The 22,710-nt window shown below is 41.1% G+C and overlaps 1 protein-coding gene across 1 annotated transcript in view; it reads right to left on the bottom strand.

Annotated features, from left to right (window-relative positions):
• Positions 1 to 3,746: 3,746 nt before the first annotated feature.
• Positions 3,747 to 22,710, bottom strand: part of LOC139728912 (activin receptor type-2A-like) — a 64,148-nt gene continuing 45,184 nt past the window's right edge. Inside the window, exons 2-7 of the mRNA XM_071639843.1 lie at positions 20,674 to 20,870; positions 17,197 to 17,380; positions 14,113 to 14,819; positions 12,805 to 12,943; positions 7,273 to 7,403; positions 3,747 to 5,428 (exon numbers count right to left, since the gene is read on the bottom strand). Coding sequence (XP_071495944.1) covers positions 5,165 to 5,428; positions 7,273 to 7,403; positions 12,805 to 12,943; positions 14,113 to 14,819; positions 17,197 to 17,380; positions 20,674 to 20,870 — 1,622 coding nt within the window. The 3' untranslated portion in view covers positions 3,747 to 5,164. The remainder of the gene's footprint in view (positions 5,429 to 7,272; positions 7,404 to 12,804; positions 12,944 to 14,112; positions 14,820 to 17,196; positions 17,381 to 20,673; positions 20,871 to 22,710) is intronic.

The raw sequence follows: 22,710 nt of genomic DNA, 5'->3' as shown, positions 1-22,710 counted from the left end.
AATTGTACCTGAACTCAGGCTGTGATTTCTTTTTCATCCTTCCCTCTGCTGAGAAAAAGAAACAGAATAACAAACTGGTACCAAGGTAATGATAACAATAATAATAAGAACAAAAATCTGCTGTTTTTTTTTTCAACTCATAAATTTAGAAACCCATACCTACACATACCATCAAATGAGAGATAGAGGGGGAAAAAATTATAAGGAAATGCAAGTCTTCGAGTACCCGGTATACAAAATAAATCAGTTGCATTACAGTCATATAAACTGAAAGCTGCTCTTGAACTGTTCTCAACAGCTCGTATGTGAAATTTAATCTTCAGCTGGTATGTGAAATTTAATCTTGTCGGTTATCTAGGGCTCGCAGGAATAGCCGATGCTCGAGATAAACCGACACATGTGAGTTGATTGAGGAGGAGGAGGTAGGAAGACGCAAAACGGGATGTACCCCGTGCACTAGATCACCCCTGAAGCCGCTATTCCTGAGGTAATCACACTTCCAGGTGTACGTGGGCAACCACCACAAGGATATTGAGCGTAATGAAAGATAGGGGGTCGTTGTGACATATTAAAACAAAAAAATAATCTTCTGGTGCTCTGTTGCTTCAAAATATACAGTTCTGAGCATCAGCGCTCCTTCAGCCTGAGGGAATCAACATTCTAAAGATTGTTTTCAAAAAGAAACAAAGAAGAAGAGTAAGATAGAACACAGCAAGAGACTCCGTGGTCCAGATAACCTTTACACCAGTACCACCCTCACATAGCCAAACGACTTTCAATCGAGTTCAGTTCATCATAGCTAACTTTCTACAGCACGCTCTGTCAAAGAGGATACTGGTATCACTGAGCCTCAGATATGGACCTCAACCGCTGCTGCTCATGGTTCATGTCAGCATGGTTGCTACATAGAAACCAGTATGTCACGTAAAACATCGCAGACACAAGGCCGACCAGTCATTGGTTTTGTGTTGGCAAACAAAAAGAAAAGAAAATCATATATATGTATGTCGACCGTTGCCAACTGCGGTTCAATGACATCAGATGGATGTTCCCGTGATCAAGCTTAATTACTAAAAATATACCCATCTCAAAGACTCACAACAGAGCTACATGTACATTGTAGCATTCCTTACCCCTTGCTAATCAAAACTTTAAACCAACACGTGAAAACAGCAGAAACAACCCTCCCACTTTTACCACCAGTATAACCACAGCTCTCATACTGATTGGATTCAGTATTACAGCAGTGTATAGATATACCAAGATGCAAGGGGAACCCGACACAGAATGCCCAATCACATTGGATTATAGACTACAAGCATGAGAGCACTGGCTGAGAATGACCTATGAGAGCAATTCAATAAAGGGAGAATATCGAAATCCATACGAACACTGATTGCCAAAACCATCCTATTCAAATGAAATTTAGTACATCATGTATGCCGATGATGCAAAACCTTTTCTCGTCTCAAAATGGCTTGGTGCAAGTTTGCTCTAGGTTCAATTTCAATAAGGTGAACAAGCAAAGAAAAGGAACTCTCTTATTCTATCATTCTTGTAAAAATTCAGAGGAAACATGCACACACATTTAAAAAAAAAAAAATTAAATAAGAGAACCTTCCTGTTTTTGTTTTTGTTTTCTCTTTCCAAAACTTGAAATTGGGGTTGACTACATATTGCACTGTTGGAAAATTGGAATAGAAGTCACCTTATCATCTCAGCAAATCCTAATTTTACATTGTGCCTGTTTATTGAATATCTCTATTAACACTTTTAAAGTTTTTTTGTGGGCCCTTAAAATCTGGCATACTTCAGAATAAAAGAAGTACTCTGCATATTATGTATTTATGTGAAAATGAAAAATAAGGGCTTGGAATCTCAGCATATGTACATTATCAAAACACTTACGCCATTCTATTCTACGCGTACATTGCGTAAAGCGCATCCTCAGCTAAACTTTGCTTATCTCTGTCAGAATTTGCCAAGCCATGTAAATGTCTGAAATTGAAATATTTGCTCAATGAGTAATCATACTCAACAACAAGGAGAGTATGTTTGGTCCAGACTTCACACCTCCTCCCACCATCTCCCCCCCCCCCCACCCCCCCCGTAACAAAATGCTGTCTATTCTACCAGCTGACAGGTAGACAATAATGCCAAATACCCTATGCAAATGTTATCTCACAGTTACATAGCAAACGAACGGCATGTTCGCCAGACGAGCAAACATCTCACAAATCAACGATGCATCATGATGGGTGGGGTGAAGAGAACGGGGCAGTCTGCACGCAGACAAGGAAGTGGTGCACATCTCAAAATGTTTGCCCCACACTACCAACTGTTAGACCACACATAACGCAACAAGTTCGTAACTGCTGAGACGATCACTGATCAGGTGTTCTGTCGCCCAGAGGTTCAATCTCTTTGATGTCGCCACTGCGGCGCTATGTCATCACAATGTGCTTGCCGACGATGTGATGCACCTGCGATCAACACTGTGAGAAAGTCACCCACGCATGACCTTAGGAGAATACTGGGAACGTCCAACTATTAGAGCGGGACAGGAACAAAAGCACATCTATGCTGAAAACGAAAGACTTTGTCTACACACCAGTCGTCTGAAATGTACAGTATCTATAGTATACACGTACGGGCCTCACAAACTCAGAGCTGTATTCTCTTTACGTACCTTGCAGCATTTTACTCGAGGATATGCAAATAATAAAATGCATACCAAATACAAGGGCAATTTAAACTTGACCCCTACCTTTCTCATTTCTCACCAAGATGCCCTCCAACTCATGCGGGTTGGCTTCCCTGCATTTCTTCTACATTCCAAAGTGACATACTCATACAGGATTATTTCTGCTACTGTTCATGCTACTGGCAAAACTCATATAACACTGACACATTCAATGCAGCAGAAATAGGGCATTTGCGAAATTTGTGCTACGTCTACACCCTTTTTGCCTCTTTGACATGTTACTGTACATCACCTTCCCCTGTAAACATGAGAACTATTTAAAATAAGTGGCAAAATGACTACATTTTCTTGCTTTTAAGCTTCCATAATGCCCTCATATAATGCTTTGTGACAGGTGAGCCACAATTAAATCCTCCAATCCATGGAAACATACCTTCATGCGAATTTTGTGATTTTTATCACGTTTTGCAGGAGCTTCATCTCCCCCTTTGAAGGAAAGGAGGAATGCCTACGGAGATCAGACCCACCTCAAATTCCTTCTCCAGTGTGCTTTTGTTGTTGAGAATCTGTGCACATTGAGCCAAGACTAACTCCTCAGCTTAGTCAACAGCAGAGACCAAAAAAAAAAGAAAGGGATACACTGCAGAGTGTGAGAGAGAGAACAGGGGAGAGAGGAAAAGAGGGATAGACATAAAGAGAGAAGGAAAGATAGACAGAAAGAATGAAATGGAGCAGACTCAATTGAAGTCATTTATGCAGCATTCTATATGTTCTGAGTTCACCTCTTACATTGTACCCATGACTACCTATCCCCCCCCCAAAAAAAAAAATAATAATAATAACAACTATTCTGAAACATGCAGCATTTTTCTTGTTTAACTGTTTGCGTTGCTTCATAATGTTCAGCCTTAATAATAGAAATAAAAAGAAAACAAGGTTTCGATATAATGACCGCAACGGCATGTACAAAAATCAAGAATTACAGCAGGGTTCTATTTTCGTTACTTTCTGAGAGGACATGATTTACTGTTTACTCTCCAAAAACCTCCTCCCTGTAGTCTTTGCATTCAAACTTTTGAACAGTCTTGCAAAAAACAAAACAAAACAAAACAAAAACAAGACAAAGAAAGTTAACAATCGGGTGCCACTGAACAAAAGACTACAGAAAATGTATCCTACAATCACTGCTACCTCAACAGCAACAGCCTGTTGGCTCTGCACAATACATCTATTGAAACCACAGTGGTTGTACTTATTGTAAGCTACTTGCATAGTAGGGCATCCACGCGACGAAGCCCTTGACTGCTAACACAGAGGACAACGGCAACATCTTAATCAAGACAAAAAGAAAAAAATATATATATACATCTACATTATACTCTAATATCCTGCAGCAAAGACAGCAACTATGCATTCCTCGAATGCTGGCAAAACAGAAACAGAGTTTGACATGTACACTTAAAAGGGAGAAGAAAAAAAAAGAAGACGGAAAAAAAAATGCAACAGGGACGTTAAAAGTTCTCTTGTGCACACAAAGCATCAATAATGAAATATACTCTCCTATGCCAAGGCAGCAATAAATAACTGCAGACAACAACGCTTACGTAGCATGAGCCACATAGCGCTGCAGCGCCTGCAGACACCATCTTGGGAAATCCTCTCAGAGGAATTCCCGTATTTACAAAACATAATCTTTGCAAAATCCTGCCGCTGCTCCCTCACGGAAAGCCTCGAGGAACATGTCCAAAGTATATCTTATCTCTTGGCGACAAACGTATCACGGAGATTGAAAGAGAAAGGAAGGGTGAGGGGGGAGGGTGCAATTAGGACAGAGTACATCCCATTTTACAGTTTATGATTTGGCCTTATGTCACAGTCACGCAACATTGTGCTACAACGCCCCAGCTGGCAGCTAAAGGGTTAAGTATTGGGGGTGGGGGCGCCTTTTGTCTTTGGCTCACTGAAGAGGTTGTGGGCTCTCCAACACGCCAGCCACACCTCTGGCTAGGATTGAGGGAGTGTCGTGGGTATCCTCCAAGCAGAAACGTGTCACGGTGAAAGGCCATTTCTGCGTTCAATGGCGGTGGCATCCACACCACGGCCATTTGGGGTCGCTCTCCGACGACATCGGCGCGCAGACGATGTCCGCCGCTGACCGCACAGAACTTGTGCTTCCCTCTGCATGGGTTGTCAGCTCCTTGTGCATTCTCGGCACGTTCCCGCCGACACCTCATCCACGTTGAGCAGCCCTCCTGGTTGGCATGATGATGAAGTTATTATATCCCGCAGTTTGTTGCTGCACCAACCTTGCGACGAAGATGGCCCATGCCCAACTGCCATTGTTGACCCTTGCCATTCAGTTTGTCAATTTTTTGTGTGTGTGTTTGTCTGTGTCCATCGTCGCAGAATTCCACACGGAGTGTGGGGACTGAAGTCACTTGCGAGCAGTTTCATCGAGTCTTATAAATTGGACTCCTTCGGTGGCGGCGAAGGCGAGTTCCTGTACAGTATAACATCCGTGCTCTCCGTCGTGTTGGTGTTCTCGAAGCTGGTGCTGTTGTGCAACGTCTGCATGATGAGCGGCGTCTGCGGCGAAGTGTGGTGGCCGTTCGTGTGGCAGTGGCTGAACTGGGCTATCCGCTCCTCCACGCATCCCGCCGAGAGGCGTGCCTCTGCATCTTGGTCCCAACACTCCTCCACCGTTTCGCATAGCAGCTCCAGGCCCTGGAAAAGTTGGGAGATGGAACAATGTAATTAGTACGGTTCCCATTCAGAGCACACACTGCAAAGATCCTTGTGTATAAGTACTAGCTTGTACAGACAACTTTGCAAATTTGGAAAAGCAAAGGCTCCAATAGGATACACACACCACTTGGCTCACAGAGAAGTTGCACTAAAACAGACAAAAATAAATGGAATGCAGAAGTGGTGTATTGAACAAGAACAACTATGCACATAAAGAAGGTGTTCCTTTCTTTCTTTCCATTTTTTCCCCCTCAGCAACTAGAGTTTACCAAAACCGAGCCCAGCAATAAAACACCCTGTATTTAGTAGCAATGTCAACTTTTACATATAATTTTTGTGCTTGTTTTGTAATTACTTATTTGGGCCTTTGGTAGGCTTCCTCTGTGTGTGTTTATCTTTTTAGTAGTAATTATTTCAAACTCATTCTTTACCTCAGTATGCACTTAAACCCAAATATTCAGAAACATCTCTGGGTCCATGATTCTGAAAAAAATAAATAAATAAAAATTTATGTTTTGGTGGCATACATTCCCTATACATGCCTGACTCATTACATATGAACCTGAAGTTCTCCAATGGCCACCCAAATGGAAATTTGCGAGGTCCGATTACTCCATTAACAACTCACAGCTAATTCATTGCACCTGCTTCCAAGCCTGGTTCCCTACATGGACTGCACCTACACATGTATTTCCTCAGACTTACGGTGCCAGAATACATATTTTTCTCACTATTTTTCTTTGAGTAACTGAAATGACACCATGATTAAGAGGAGCCATGTGCCTTCACCCTAGATTAACTGGGTGTTTTCAATTTGACCCCCCCCCCCCCCCCGCCCCATCCTAATTTTGTGACTTTTCAGAAACAGCAACAGTTGTGAAGTTATCCATTCACGACTTTTTTCTTTGAAGTCTTGCACAAATTTTGGTACAAAATTTTTGAAGATCGGACTGAGCATTAGAAGGTCACATGACAATTAAGGGTGAAGATGTCTTCTCAGTCACTGAGATATCCCCATGACGTCTCCACATCGTCCCTGGTAGGTTACTATGGGTCTCTGCAAGGTCGCAAAGACATCCAGTTCTCCAATCCCTCCACTGTCTCCCCATACATCAATGTATCACCTTTAAAATCCTTCTTATTGTTTATAAGATATGTAATAATCTTGCCCCATCTTATCTTAAAAACTTGATTTCCTTCCACTCCTCCACTTCAACCTGTTATCTCCGTTCTTCCTCCAGTCTCCAATTATCACATGGTCCCGGCATCTGTACCCATTATGGCGATAGGGCTTTTTCTGTTATTTCTCCATCTCTTTCGAACAAACTCCCTCCCTATATTTGTAATGCTGAAAGTGTTGATAAGTTTAAATCATTGCTGAAAACTTATATATTTACTCAATCCTAATTTTTGTTGTTGTTGTTGTTATATCATATGTACATAGTGCTGTATTTTACTTCAATATTTTTTTTTTCCCGGATTAATGCGCTTAGAAACATCAGTATTAAGCGCTATATAAGTGTTATTCATTATCACTATCACTATTGTGGACAAAATTAGTCTCTGTGACTTTGCCATGACTACTGAGAGAGATTTAAAAAAGTCTCTGAAAAAAACTGAACTTGCTGGATTCTCTCGCGACTGCCCAGAGACCAGGCTATAGTCTCCAGGAAACATCGCGGAGACGTCTTAGCGACCAGCAAGACTCGAGTTGCCACCAGTTCACCACCTAGTCTCCAAACAAATGAGATACCCACTTAATAAAACACTGCTATGCAATACCAGCAGCATAACACACTGCATGGCTAGCAGAGCAATCTCACCTTGTGCTTCAGCCAGTGGTTTTTGATGGCCGGACGTTTCCTCTTGACCACCACCCACTCTTGCATGTCCTCCAGCGAGGGTCCCTGGCCGAGCTCTTCTTCGAAAGGAAGCCGGTACTCCGGGATGGGACCTGGGTTGGGGGCAAACAGACACATTCGTCAAAGCACCCGTAAAGGGCAACCTGTTAGCATGTACAGTACACTGCAGGTTAATGAAAGGATGCACATAGAAGATTTTGACATCACAGAATTCAATTCACGGAAATATGTGACCGCCGATTTAGAATTTTACAGTTGCATGTCTCCATGGCACCATGATGTAGAATTTTTTTTTTTAAGCGACATGATGATACCCTTGAGCTGCAATATTACAAATACATGTAACATTGTTTCAGTTTGACAAGATTGGAACCGTAGGGTCCTCAGCGATACCAGCGCAGCTGATATTGAAACTGATTGTTCAATGACTCAAAACAACATTGAAATGATGTGAAGTGACTGCTGTATGACTGAGTGTTTTCTGATCCATTTCAGCAGCAATAGAAAATACAGCAATAGAGTTTGAAAACTCTTAAAACCACGATGGTGGTTTAAATTTTGACCATGCTTAACGCAAATTCCATTCTGCGTAAATATGCGATTGACTGATTGCGAACGTCAACAGACGTCCAGTAACAAACGCATGTTGATATGCACATGCCAAAGGTATGCCTATTTCACACCCATTTTAGTCCATGGTCTATAATTCACACCACCTTCATGAATTTGGGTCTTATACTCTGGCCACCACATTGTCTGACATCAGAGTTTTCCAAACTTGCTTATGGCAATCACGTATCAACAAATTAATCTCTCCAGTTTAAACCCTTAAATCTAAGAGCCCGTTTACACCGCCTTTTGGGTCGGCCTAAAAGTCGGGTGTAAACGCACGCTGGCCCAAATGCGGTACCAAATTTGGACCCGCATTTAGACAAGCTCCGGAGGTTGTCTCGGGCCGGCCCTGGGCCGACCTATTCTCGGTGTAAACGCGCACGCTGGCACAAATGCGGTACCAAATGCGAGTCCCACTTCCTTTCCGCAGCGATCGTGACGTAATTGCGTAATGTTATGAGTGCTTATATCGTGCATGCTGTCTTGTCTTGTCTTGAAGGAGCGGAGAATTCTGTCCTGCAATGTCTCACAATGTTTCATCTCTGTAATTTTTTTTTTCCTCACTCCAGAAAATTTGTGCATAGGTAAGGATGGTGAAAAACTGTGAAATTGATTTTTGTTGGGTAGTGGCGGTGATGTGACGTTATTTGTGATTTGAATTATCCCAAAATCCATGCTCTGTCTCGCACAAAATAGTCATTACATCCCCAGGTATTCAGTTTCATGTTAGTAAAAGTGATCGTGACAAAGATGAAAATAATTTTGTGTAACGTTAGGCCTATGCTCCTGACCTGATTGAGGTTGGATGAAACCGCGGCTAACAAACCATTGAAGGATTACGAATAGTGACATTTTAAAATTATGAAAAAAAAATTGTATAGGTCTAGGTGCTATGCTAGAACGTCAGTGCTAAAATTGAGGATTGACTTTCCAAGCCACTCCATTCAATTTCAATAGATTTCTATGTAGACTAGAGTATATTTCTATTAGCAGTTAACCAATGGAAAATGAGAAGTTTTTCAGCAAAAAATAAATTAAATAATGAAATAAAATAAAAATAAATGAATTAAAATTCTATTGAGATGGAATGCTTTCATGCCCTTCCTTGACAGGCTAGGGCTAGATGAATACAGAAAACTGCATTCAGTCCTCACTGCAAATGATAATTTCATTCCAGCAGGAAGACCTCAGTCTAATAAAGTGTATGAATTCTTCATTAGGAATTCTTCATTTTAAGAAAATAGCGGTTTTTATGTTGTGCGTGTGTGTGTTGTCTTGTCTTGGTTGAGTCGGCATACGCAGAGTAGCTGTACTCACATGCAGAGCGCCGCTACCGTCAGAATATTTATATATAGGCCGGCCCAAATTCTCGGTTTTAACGCACACCGAGTACCGCAATTTGGGCCGGCCTAAAAGTGGTCAGGCGGTGTAAACGGGGGTCTAAGACAAAAACCTATGTCATGAAAGACACATCTGATTCACAAGATGGAGTATGCCTCACATAAGCAAGAAGAAAAGGGGGGGGGGGGGGGAAACCCAAGAACTACAGTATGCAATCTCTGCCTTCCCATACATTACATTCTCTCATAAATATGGTTATAGTGTACAGGTGTTATGTGTTCATATTGCTGTGAAGTTCATTGCCCTGGAAGATAGGCCTTCAACCTCACTGCACAAAGGAACTATTTTTCAATTCATTTCTACCAATCTCTGAATGATATAATGGTTTAATAGACAATTGACTTTACATGCTAAATTTAGGTGACCTTTGACCTGGACTGTTTTTCTTTTTTTTTTAATTCCATCATTTCTTGCACACAATATCATTCATTTCCATCCTTCCCTACAAAATGCCAGTACAACTGGACATTCAATAATTTCCATACATTCATTAAAGTACAGGTAACCTTTGACCTTTGACTTTGCAATCATATAATTCTATATTAATAATTTGCCAACTTATCTTTATCCCTCCTCCCATATCATATCAGCATTGGACATTTCCAGCTGCAAACACGGACGGACAACAACATTTTTCATCAAAGTTCAGTGACTTGTGACCAGTAACTGTGAAGAGTTTGCCCAAAGTCATACCGGTCAGGCTTAACCTAACATGGCAACCCGAGTCATGACTTTCTGTCATGACATTCCATCAAATTTGTCTAAAACTGTATTTTTTAGATTTGGGGGGGGGGGGGGTGTGACATAGTAGATGGACAGACAGATTACATGAAAACATATTATTCATGGCAGGACTTTGACACTAAAATTTTTCTCTGGTGGGCCCATTTTAGCCACTAAAATCTTTTAATCTGAAAGTTTGGTGACCAGAAAATAAACAGAAACATAACAATCCATTTGATATCCTTAAGTGCCCGATCAGGGCCCTGTTTTATGAAGAGTTAAAATTGATTATAAAGTTGATTTCAACTGAAGTCTATGGCAGACTGTGTAGTAAGAAAATTTAAAATTGATTTTATCTTTTGATAAAACGGGGCCCAGGTCACCAAAAGATAGCCCTTTTGCAAATTTGGTGGCCAGACATCAATTTTAAGTGGCCCCAGGCCACCGGGCCATTGCTAATGTCCAGCCCTGCCTAAATCGCCTTTCTCAGTAGAGGCAAAAACATTCAAACTCATTTCTTAAAAATTCATCTCTTTTCAGACATTCACCTTGTGGCACAGAACTGGAAAAACAGCACTGATAATCCTTAACTCTCAATACCACTAAGATTATGTGATAAAGGGCAAAGCTGATAATGGTACCATTGTTGCTCATCATGTGTCTGAGAACCGAACTGATAAGCGATTATAATCAAGAGTAGCGATGACTAAAATCACAAGTAGTATGATTAATTTCTTTCTTTTCAGGATGCTAACACTTTTGAAAACAGTGCAGGAATATTTTATGTCATTTAATTTCATTTTACTTTCAGTTGAAATCCTAAATAATGTGATTAATGCTGGTGATTCAAAGAATGGTGTCAAAGGCAAGTGTGGAGCTTTTCTTTGGGGAATGGCAATGAAAAAGCTGTTATATTCCAACCTACAATAAATGTTTAATCAGTCTGATTCCTTATCCATGTATAATGTATATATTTTGTGCATTCATTTGCAGGGTAAATCATTGCCATATGGGTGTCATAATTCAAAGTTGCTTTCTGACCAAAACGAAAAAGTAGTTAAAAAGTATGTATATATTGAGAGCATACACTAGTAGCAATTTGAAAAATGTGCAAGTATTTATGACTCTCACGCTCAATGAGCAGAATACAAATATCCTTCACACTTAGTAGATTGCTTGCTCAACGCCAAAACAAGCATGAATCAGTTGAAACTATGTATATTGAAACTCCACCAACCAGCTTCTCTGAATTTCTTTCAATTTGTGACAAGTTATCAAACATGAAAAAGAAATTGGAAAACGCACTCATGCTTGCATTGGAATATCCACAGGTAGGTCTTATCAAAGTTACCAGTACATGTACACACACATTTGACACACATTTGTACATTAGTGTGAGCTGAATTTCTGTGGTTTTTACTTACAGCAGTGAATCAAATGTGCGTGTCTTTGGCAGGCGATTGTCACTCCCCAAGAAGTGGGATTGTTTGTTTGTTTATTTGTTTTGCTTTGTTTTGTTTTGTTTTTTTTTGCAGCCGTCTGTTTATATGCATAATGTCATGTGTTATCTTCTGACCCTGTTCAACCCTTGATAATGGGCACGTACGAATACTAGTACAGATGTATAAGGCAATGTTTGCAACTACAGGTCATGTGACAGGCCTATCTTACAGCTACATCTGTGCACTTGATACCACTGTGGAGGGCCTGTAAGAGATAAACACTGTGGGAAGTTTTGACTTGTCTTGGCAACACTCTTTAAATTACATATTACACATTTCTCCTGAGCTACAAGAGAGGAACAAGTGCACAATTGTTTTTATCCAATGTGACAGATTTATTGATCAGCCACTAGGTTCTGTTGAATGATTAGAGAATACATTTGTAGTTGTCATTCCTTTGCAAGCGTTCCTCTTTTCAACTGAAATATTACATCACAATCCAAATCAACATCATCCTGCGTTCTACTTCAACTACTGCAAGGAAATATTTTCTTGGTTTACTGTTTGTTTACTGTAAATGCTCTAAAGGACAAATTCACCTTCATACAAATGTGGATTGAGCGAATTAGTAGAACACATCAGTGAAAGTTTGAGAAAAATCAGATAATCTGTTCAAAAGTTATGAATTTTTGATTTTCTGTACAGTCACTGCTGGATGAGAAGACTACAACAGTTTTTGATGTCACATGTGTAGAACAACATAGGGAAAAAATAAAGAGAATTTCACAAAATTTAATCTGAAAAAAATACATATTCTGACTTATCAGTGACAAATTCCCCCTGCCATCTGACTCTTTTATTATATATGAAAAAAGTGAAATTATGTTGAATTTTCTTTATGTTTTCTTTATATCGTTTGACATGTGACATCACAAAGGCAGACAGACATGAGCATCAGTTTTAGCTCTTATTTTATAGCATAAACAATTGCACTTCTAATTTGATGTCCTGTTTGAAAAAGCATTGATTTTAATTTTGATTTGCTACATGATCTTCCATCAACATTTCACAACCCTGCCACCCCCCACCCCCCCCCCCCCCCGCAAGAAAATAAAAACAATTGAATCAATTCTTATAAACATGGGTGAAGTCCTTCGACACTTGTACATTCTCGAGCACATTACTTTCAACTACATTGTACCAATGTAACTGTCATTGCGTTCTGTCTGTCAAGCAATACCAACACGGGCTTCTGCCACTGAGATAAAGCTATTCACAGCAGAGTAACAACAAAATGGCAAGGAAACTTGCGTACCGTCTTGTATCGTACATCTCGTCACCAGCTCCCAGAGTACCAACGCAAAGGCGTACATGTCGATGCGCAGGAAGGCATCCCGCTTGAACTGAATGGCGCCTTCCAGGACCTCTGGTGCCATGTAACGTCTCGTTCCAACCTGAGGAGATAGCCAGCATTGAGGCGAGACATTTTAGTGGGGGTGTGCACCTTTTTTAGCACGATTGTTACCACATACCATCACACATACTCAAGATACACACTCAAACATACACGCATACATGCATACGTGTACACCCGTGTTTACACTGGATCCTACGTTGCAGGGACCGTCATCACAGATCTTATCTTTTTTATAACTGAGCGTCCACACTGCTATCTCGACTGTCCCCGCGCCGTAGGAGCAATCGGGGCTTGGGTGAGCCCTGCCAGTCGGAAACCAGACTTAACACACAACCACATTTAATGAATACAGCTGGGGGCTATCAATAACAGCCCAAGGTCACTCTCCTCTTCAAGTTCTGTCACCAGACTCGACTGGCTTCACAGGGAAAGGGGGAACAGGTCCCAGTGAGTGTCCACACTATGGTTTCAGAGGGGAAAGTCCTGCGGCTGCTTTCATCACTAGCATATCTGTACAAAGTAAATCCTGCCAAGATAGCGTGCTAATTTTTTGATTACTCGAGGAAAAGCGTTCATATCTCACTCAGTGTCCTAACATGCCTCTTACACACTGCATGAAACACGGGAATAACTTCAGAAACGATCAAAACTAGACTAATCAGTTGAGTGTACTATGCCAAATGCTAGCCAGTAAAAAGACACAGCTTACAAACAGACAAAAGGGGTAAAACAAGATCAGCAAGTATATCTGTGTTATCATTTTAGGGAGAACAAGTGATTTGTTTTCTTTTTGATTTCTACTGAAAATTTAGATTACAGATGATGAGAAAGCGAATTTGGAATATGCCAGGACCAGCTGGAATGAGCTTTGCCAAGAAAAGGAAAAAATCTCACCCCAAATTAGCACCATCAAAAAAAGCTTATGACTGTTTGATGCATGCCACATGATTTTCAAGAAACATCCTTTCTATTGCACAGTACCTGGGTGCTATAAGCTCCGTCTATTTGATTTGTTAGGATGAAATGACTCGTTACGTGTAAATACTGTCGCTGATAAAATGCATTGTGTATCCATGATGGGAAACCTTCAGATAGCTCACAAAATGATCTTTTGTCAAATGTGACACATGCATGACATGAACAGCTTTTGATTGACTGGTCAACAAGAAAGGCACTATTCTATAACCGACGGTGTTGGCTTCTTACTTGTCCATGTGTATCTCCTGGATTCTTGCCCGCTTCAAATACGCAGGCCAAGCCAAAGTCTGCTATACACGCCGTCGTACCATTCTTTAGCAGCACATTTTTGCTCTTGAAATCGCGGTGGGCCACAGCAGGTTTGACGAAGGGTATGGCTGTGGTGGGAGGGATGTCTTCATGGAGGTAGGCTAGCCCCTTGGCCATGGAGAGCGCGATGCCACACAGCTCTTTCCAGGAGATGACGTTGGCTTTGAGGTAGTCGCACAGGGAGCCGAGATGGTGGAACTCCGTGATCAGCCACAGTTCTTGGTCCAGGCCCTCACCCCGCTTCTCCGTGGCGATGAAGCGGAGGATGTTCTCGTGGTTCATGTGGGGGAGGTTGTAGATCTCGCGCTCGTTGGCCCAGGAGTTGCGATCCTGGATGGGGAACACCTTGACGGCCACAATGTCGTTGAGGCAAGAGCCCTTCCAGACCGCCCCAAAACGACCCCGAGCTTTAATCTCGATGAGTTGGATGGGAGGTAGAGTGGTGAGAGGGGACGGCGTGGGCTCCACAGTAGGGATGGCAATGAGGGAATGGTAACGGTGCCGTCTGCACATCCAGTACAGCATGATGATGACAAACGTTACCGTGGTGATTGGTACAATGGAATACAAGATGGTTTTGGTCAGCATCTCATTCTTCTTCATCCTTTCAACAGGCTCCCCAGACCCTATATTGACACACACACACACACACACACAAAAAAAAAAAAAAAGAACAAAAACAAAAAACAAATATGGAGTGTACGATGTAGTGCCCAATCATGTGTGTAATCCCCATACACTTTCCAGGGAATTGTGTACAAATACTGAGAATACCACAAATATTTTATGTATATTAAGGTAAATCTCATCAGAACCAACATCCTCTGATCTATCTATTCCACAACAGAGGATTGATTCACATAATGAAAAACATCAATTTTAACTACTTTCTTCCAACAGGGAATCGGGGGGGGGGGGGGGGGGGGGGAGGGGAGGAGAGTTGGAATCGTGGAGAATTCAAGAGTGGCACTACAGTCTGGTTATCGCCACCTGCATTCTGTATGGTAAACACTGTAGCTGAAAGCCTTGTGTGGGAACCTCCTTTCTATACTTTTCTCCAGCTGATACAATAGGTGTGCTGCCTTTAATGGGGAATTCCAACCTAATTAAAAGTTAGTCTGAAAAGAAATGGTAATATTCAATAAGTAGAACAGTGAAACTTTGATCAAAATTGGATAAAAATGTATTAAAAGATATAAAATTGTGAACTTACGCTAATTTTGGACAAACAGTTCTTCAACAGTTAATATGAATATATGCATACAACTGTATGAGCGAGCTGATGATGGCACCACCTCACAATTTTCCACTAATTGTATTTTTTTTAAAAATGACAAAAATTAAATTTCTCCACTATGAAGTTGTATTATAACCATATTCCTAGCTGATTAACTTCAGAATAATGATCAGTCAGATATATTAGGATTTGAGACTGGGCACAAATGTGTTTGAACATAAAAGGCAAATTTCAAAACTTTCGCGTAAAAACTGTATGGCAACGTTGTGAGAGCATGACATCATTAACTCACTCATTGCATAGTCATATTGACTGTTCATAAAGTGTTACGTGAAAATAAGTTAAACTTCATAATTTCCTCCATCCTTATCCAATATTGATCAAATTTTCACTGTTGTGCCTATGGATATTCACTCTTTCTACTCGGACTAACTTGTAACAGGACTGGAATTCATCTTTAAATCTTCTTTATCCCAACACCACCCTCATTGGCAAAAAAGAAAGAATGAGAACAAAAATTGAAAGAAGCGTGATTCTACGACTACATGTGTAGGATATTCTATCTAGTGGGGTAGATATGTGAATAAGATGCTCGCATTCGGCGGAGAGTATGAAATTTTGCATACATAGGGGTATTTGGGGCGCTGATTTAAAAAATTGCCGGATCCAAGAGATCTGACCACTGGGTCGGCAACCATTTTGAATTCCAATATGGCCACCATTACAAAACATTTAAAGTTCTGTATCTTCAGTTCTGAATGACACAGGCCATTGAAATTTGATACATAAAAGCATGGTAATATGATGACTTCAATAACAGATTCATTTGACATGTCTGACAAGTTGCCAGGTAGTCAATTTCATTTTTTCTTTATGGTTGCCATGTTGGAGTGTTAAAAATCTCTATCTCTGGTTTATTAATTAGGCTACCTAATTGAGAGCGCATTTGTAACTGATTGAGTGCGCGCCGCTGTATGTACATTGTGACGTCAGTGAAAGTGCATTATGCTTTATTTTTGCTGCACTTTTTTTTGCATGCCCATGAATGTTAGTCGTGATGTTGGTCTTGGCAGCCATACTGGAATTAAAAATGGGGGGCATAGCGTTTGTCAGACACGTCACATTATTCCATTTTTTAACCCAGCATGTTAAAATACCTATTTGCACCAAGCTTCAGCATCACTTGTCATTTAGAACTCACGATAGTTATGTTAAACATTTCGTCCAGGCAGCCATATTGGAATTCAAAATGGCTGCCATTCGATGCTTGTCAGACACTTCAAATTAATCCGTCACTGAATTAAACACATCAAAACGTTCTTGTGTACTAAATTTTGGTGCCACAGGTTATTTAGAATACAAGATATGGTTTTCAAATATTTTGTGATGCTGGTCATATTGGAAATTCAAAATGGCGGCCGACCAAGTAGTCAGTTGTCTTGGATCCGGCAATTTTCAAAATCAGCGTCCCAAAATACCCCTATTTCTATGCAAAATTTCATACTCTAGGCCGGATGAAAGCATTTTGACCAATTTTTGCTATATATCTGTCCCACTAATCCTGCATGATCCCTCTACATGCATCTCAAGCAACAGTATGCAAGAATCTGTGAAGTATGTCAACAAACAAAATTGCAGATGCCTACATGACAATTAAAGTTGCCGTGTCTGTATATGGAAGCAATCAATGTAAAAGTACTAGTACTGTAAATGCAGAAATTGGCTGCGAAGACAGGACAACTTTTACAGAAGATGAAAAGCCTCACCTGTTGTGGGAGTTGGAGAGAGCGTCGTCTGCGGCTCCGGCGTCGGAAAGAATGAGAAGTCCATGTTGCACAGGTTGCCTATGCAGCAGCAGAAGTAGAGGTTCTGGTCAGCAGGCCGTGAGCTCATGCAGTAGTTAGTATCCAGGCAGTCGTCATGGTTCTGCCAGCAGCCTCTCATCATTACCTGCGCAGACAAGAACGCCAAAGTGCTGTGCAATATACTGTTGTGGGTCTAACCCTCCTACAAGCAATTCCTCCTACCCAATACAGTGATCGTACAAAACAGGGGGGAAAATGCAAGTAGAAATTCTGAAATGAGATCTTTGACAAAAGCATGCACAAATCAAACTAACATCATGGCAACAATGGGCAGATCAATGCAGTATTCTTCCACAAAGGCAACCTAAATTAGCCCTTCATGAATACAGGAGAATTCAACTTCAAAGCAACAGCCATTTCCGATGAAATGTCTGGAGTCAAATCCACATGTATGTACAGTGTATACATTGTACACTGTACCAGTGAAGTTCTGAGCAATATCACACATGTATAAAATTCCAACATACAATTAGATGTCAATCGGTCATCGAATGTGACAGCATAACCAGCTCTTGGAATACTCAGACGTAACTGTCATTGCAGGCAAAATCCAAATGCTACAGTTTACAGTAATGTAAATGCACAAGCTCTCCATGAATATGTAGTAGCTTGAGGATACTTGCTATTTCAGAGTACCCACAAATTACCATGGTTGATTATCTGTTTCAGAGGGTCACCTGTATCTTGATAAAAAAATTTCCGCTTGATTCATCAATCACCAGCCTAGCACATCTTTAATTCTGTCCAAATTCATGTGTGGAATGACTACAGCACAATGTAATATACAATTTGTACATATTATCAGTAGGCCTACCCTCTCTCAATCCTTATCTAATGTCCCGTCCTCCTCCTTACCCCTCCCCCTCTATCTCCCCCTCTCCCTCTACCTCCCCCTCCCCATCTACCTCCCCCCCACCCCCCCCCCACCCCTACCCCTCACCCTTACACCTCCTCCCTCCCCCCCCCCCCCCCATTCCAGGAATCAGCCAAATAAAGTTGGCTCATCTCAAGCAGCACTACTATGGCACTATCATGGATGGATACTAGCTGTCCTCCAGGACTAGAGTGCAGGTGATCCCAAACTCTGCTTCACACAAAATTTGAAGGCGGGACGTGTGTTACCACACAAACAGGATGCACTATGCCACAGCTCCTGGTCCCATCCAAACCATGTTAAACTAAGTAACGCATTTCAATGATGATGGCAATACCCGAGCAAAACATGATGTATTAAAGATATTTCTTTTGCCTGGAGCACCTAAACATTGATTAAAAACAAATATGTTTCATATGTTGAGAAAGAATCCAGTAAATCAGATGCATGGAGTGTGCTATTGAAGAATATTTTCAGTGTCACAGAAAGATATCAAAATCTATCAGATAAAGCATGACAGGGACGTATGAATCACTGGACAGAATAATAGTGTTTACGGGAAGGAACACAAAGAAATAGGTTGTTTAAATGTGGTTTCTTCTGTTTCCTGGGACAGAGCCATCATTTCAAGTACTCTGATGATGACAACAACGGAGGTGTAGGATTTACAGTAGATCCACTGAATATCGAATCTGTATGATGTACACAATTTGAAGATGTTTAGACAATAGGCAGGCTGTCACTGTAATTCAATGAGCTCTCAAAATCAGTTACATAATTTATGTATCTGGCTTGCAAACTGTTTTAGATGTCACGTTATACTATACCGTTGCACATGGTATTTCCCAAAATCACAGGAAATTTATGCTTGCATGCACATACTTTGTACCTAGTCAATATGGTCAATTCACATGTATAGTGTACATTGTATGTAGCTACATTGTATACACCTATGAGTGGGTGTCACCAAGGAGAGCATGGAGCCACTTTGCAAAAAGCTCATGTGCAAACCACATGTATTTTTTTCTTGAGAGTATAGGCTGTATGAAAGTATGATCAAAAGGAGTTCATTCCCCAGCTCCCAATTTACATGTATAGTATAACAGCCATGGTAGAAACAAAACAAATGGAACTTTAAGGAATATCTCTGGCAACTGGAGAAAATGTTTCCTGTGCCTAAACATTACCATTGTAGCTTGCTTGTTTGTTTGTTTGTTTTTTCTGAGATAAAAAAGGTACTGGTAATGTTTAGGTCAAGCAATGGTCATCAAGAGAGCCTGTAACGGAAGGCCTTTTGTTATGATTCCTACAAATCAACAAGTAAACATCAACCTACGGTACCACCATACTCCCACACCCATCTTTGTGTTGAAGAACCACTAAAGGATGTGGTATAAATACACTCATACAGCTGTACCAAGGAATTAAAGGAAGTCATAGAAACTCAGGAATTAAATCAATGCACAGATAGTTCTCAAAGGGCCTAGATGTTATTTAAATGCAAGTGTATTGTACATGTTGATTCATGATACCCTCAACATCACTCACACGTATGTTGTGAAACAAGTATCTAGGTCCATTCCATATGTTTCATGATCATTTTTTTACTATTTTTCTTCAGATTACATATAATGGATACACCCCAAAAAAACCTTGCAAACCAATATTCTCCTTGTGACTCATCTGTCAATCACTGCTAAAGTACTAATGTCTAAACAAAAGACATTGGAATGCACCTTCCACTCGACTGAGCATAACTAGCATGTTTCCGTGTTACTATGAATGTGAATAGACAAGACATCGCGGACAAGCATGCCACTTACAAATGCTCTATCTCAGGGAAGGTGCATTCCAATGCTTTTTGTTAGTATCATAGCAGTACTTTAGCAAATGATTGACAGATGAGGTCATAAGCAGAATATCGGTTTGGAAGGTTTTTTTTGTGGGCGTATCCAAGTAATTTCACCAAATAGAGTAGAAATATTATGAAATATATGAAATGTATATCCTTTTGCCACAGAAGTGTTGTTGAGGGTATCATGAATCAACACAAGTCAACATGCATTTTGCACATATAATGTAGTTTCACTCATGGTGACTGGTCATACAGGGTAGCTCAAGTGAGGTGTTTTTCACACAGAACCACTTCAATTCATTGAAGGGATTTTCTCTTTTGCTTTTTTTTTTACCATTGGTGATTAACATGCAAAAAAAAAAACAACAACAACAAAATGAAAGGAACATATAAGCCTAATATGCAAAATAGATTGTTTCTCCTTTGTTTCATCGAAAGAGAAGTTTAAAATCTATATCTATAGACGCTAACTACCACCACAAGGGCACAAATCCGGTCACTCCATCAGTACAATGGACAGGCCATACTCAATACGACAAGTGCAAACTACTGATTTCTTATTGCACCCTGACCATTCTCCATCTCCCTCCTTGACGAGACACGACGAGAATTGACAGCAATGAACATGGGATTCAAGCTGACATCTTACCTCCACCCCGCCCCCTATGGACGTTTCGTTCTTCCAGAGGACGTAGCACGAGGGCACATCCACTTCGCTGCTGTTGCACTCCTCTGTGGTGTTGCCGCACTTGGTGCCCTCCATCTCGCACTCCTGCTTGCTGTAGTGGTAGCACTTGGTGTTTCCAAGCGGCAGGTTGACACTGGCCCCTTCTACCCCAGCAGACACTGCAAGATCACAGACGGACAAGGAACAGAAATTTAAGGATGTCATTCATTTGTTTGTTTGTTATTGTGCTATTTTACCAGTACAAGCTTACTTTGAATAGTATGGCCAAAACAGCACTTGACTGTTAACAGGAAGTGACTGTAAAACCACAAATATTCGCATGCATGAAAATTTCATGAATTTTGCAAGGAGCCAAGATTCATGAAAGTAAAATGCACATGAAAATTTTGGTCTGCACATTTCTGTCTCCACCATGAAAGTTTTTGTCTACACAAAGCACTGATTGCCAGTACAATGCTGTACACCATCATAGCCAGCAACTTGTGAAAGTTTCATGTCCCGAAAAAAAGGCTGCCTACTCCAATTCAAAGTTTGATGCTGCAAATGTTCCTGGTTTTTGAGTACTTACAATGTATGTCACAATACGTACCGGTAATGGTAAGTTTATAAAGATATAGTACATATCATGAGATTTAATAGAGTACAGTGATAACATCCCATTGACTTGTGTTTCAGTACAGAAACATACACACATACAGTAGATAACCATTTTCTAGCTGAGTGAAAATTTTTGAGTGGCAAATCCATCTTACAAATCCAATTGTGAATAGTTCATGACATTGTGGGGTGCAGGGCACCGTCAGGGTATTGACACTGATATAAACTGCACTCGACACAGAGTGCCTGGTGCAATCTGCATCAACGCTCGTACCTCAACAATTGTGTTGGGCACGCTGCTACAATGTACTCATACAAGATGTGCACTATGCCTATGTACGGTATTTGTATACCAACCCATGGACAGTGTATAGCATCTGTGAGCAGGGAGGTCGTGCCCATTTAAGTACATTGCACTACTAATACTAACTTCACATTTCATGCTTATCAGTGTAAGTGGAATGACAGTGTAGGGGCTAAATGGCGTGCTGTAGAGGCTCGATTAGCCGCTCATCACTTTGTGTGTAGCAACCCTGTTTTGGCCAGTTTAATTTGCCACTGATTCAGTATTGAATATTAGCAAGATTTCCCCCAGCCTTACATAGCTCATGGAAATTTCCATGCATAGTTGTTTGACCTTAAATTCTAGTTCTGACCGGTTCACAGTCATGTTATGTAGCACATGTTTCATAGATTTATTATTCATCATACAGCGTTAATCCAATCACTGTAGATTTAAGTGTGTAACCTATGTTTCTTTTGACCTATCGCGACCGTTATTCGCACGTCACCCATCATCGCACATGCGAGGTGTCACAGGACCCTTCGCGGCATCAAATCACTCCCCCTTCAACTACCCTAGAGGTACGACCTCCGGATCACCTGCGGTAGAGTCACCCTTCACCTCTGTGTTTTATGGGCCCGCTGCTGTTTAAAGTTTCTACCCGGCAGCTGTCCTCTCTGCGCACCGTACCAGAGATTCGGGAATGGAGCTTCGCAGTTTTGTTGTCTCCTGCACAGAACTTTCATTTATTCATCCTATGACATGTTCTCATTGTCGTCGAGTGACCGCACACCATTCATCGCTCTCGCCATGGACGACCCCACTGTCTGGCTGAGCAACTACATCCATCTCGTTCCAGGCGACTCACTGTCCTGTTGAACTTATTTTCTTCAGCCTCCCGCCGACTCACCGCGTTGGTAGAGAGCTGCATTTCATCTTTCTCTAACCTCCGTTATGGCTCTTCAGCCCCGTACGACGGAGTGTCGCATCACTTCAAGTCTCCGAACAATCCACGCATCGAGCTCTTCATCGCATCTTCCCATCCGCTCAGCTCCGCAGGATCCCGTTCGTTGAGCCCCTTTTCTGTCACCGAGTCCAGTCCTTCAATTTGGTCTTCT

The sequence above is a fragment of the Diadema antillarum genome, unplaced genomic scaffold (assembly GCF_040938485.1).
Source record: "Diadema antillarum isolate AM-2024a unplaced genomic scaffold, OU_Dant_1.0 seq00000205_RagTag, whole genome shotgun sequence".
Classification (NCBI taxonomy): domain Eukaryota; kingdom Metazoa; phylum Echinodermata; class Echinoidea; order Diadematoida; family Diadematidae; genus Diadema; species Diadema antillarum.
The sequence above is the reverse complement of the archived record's forward strand: the minus strand, read 5'-3'. Positions and strand labels throughout refer to the sequence as shown.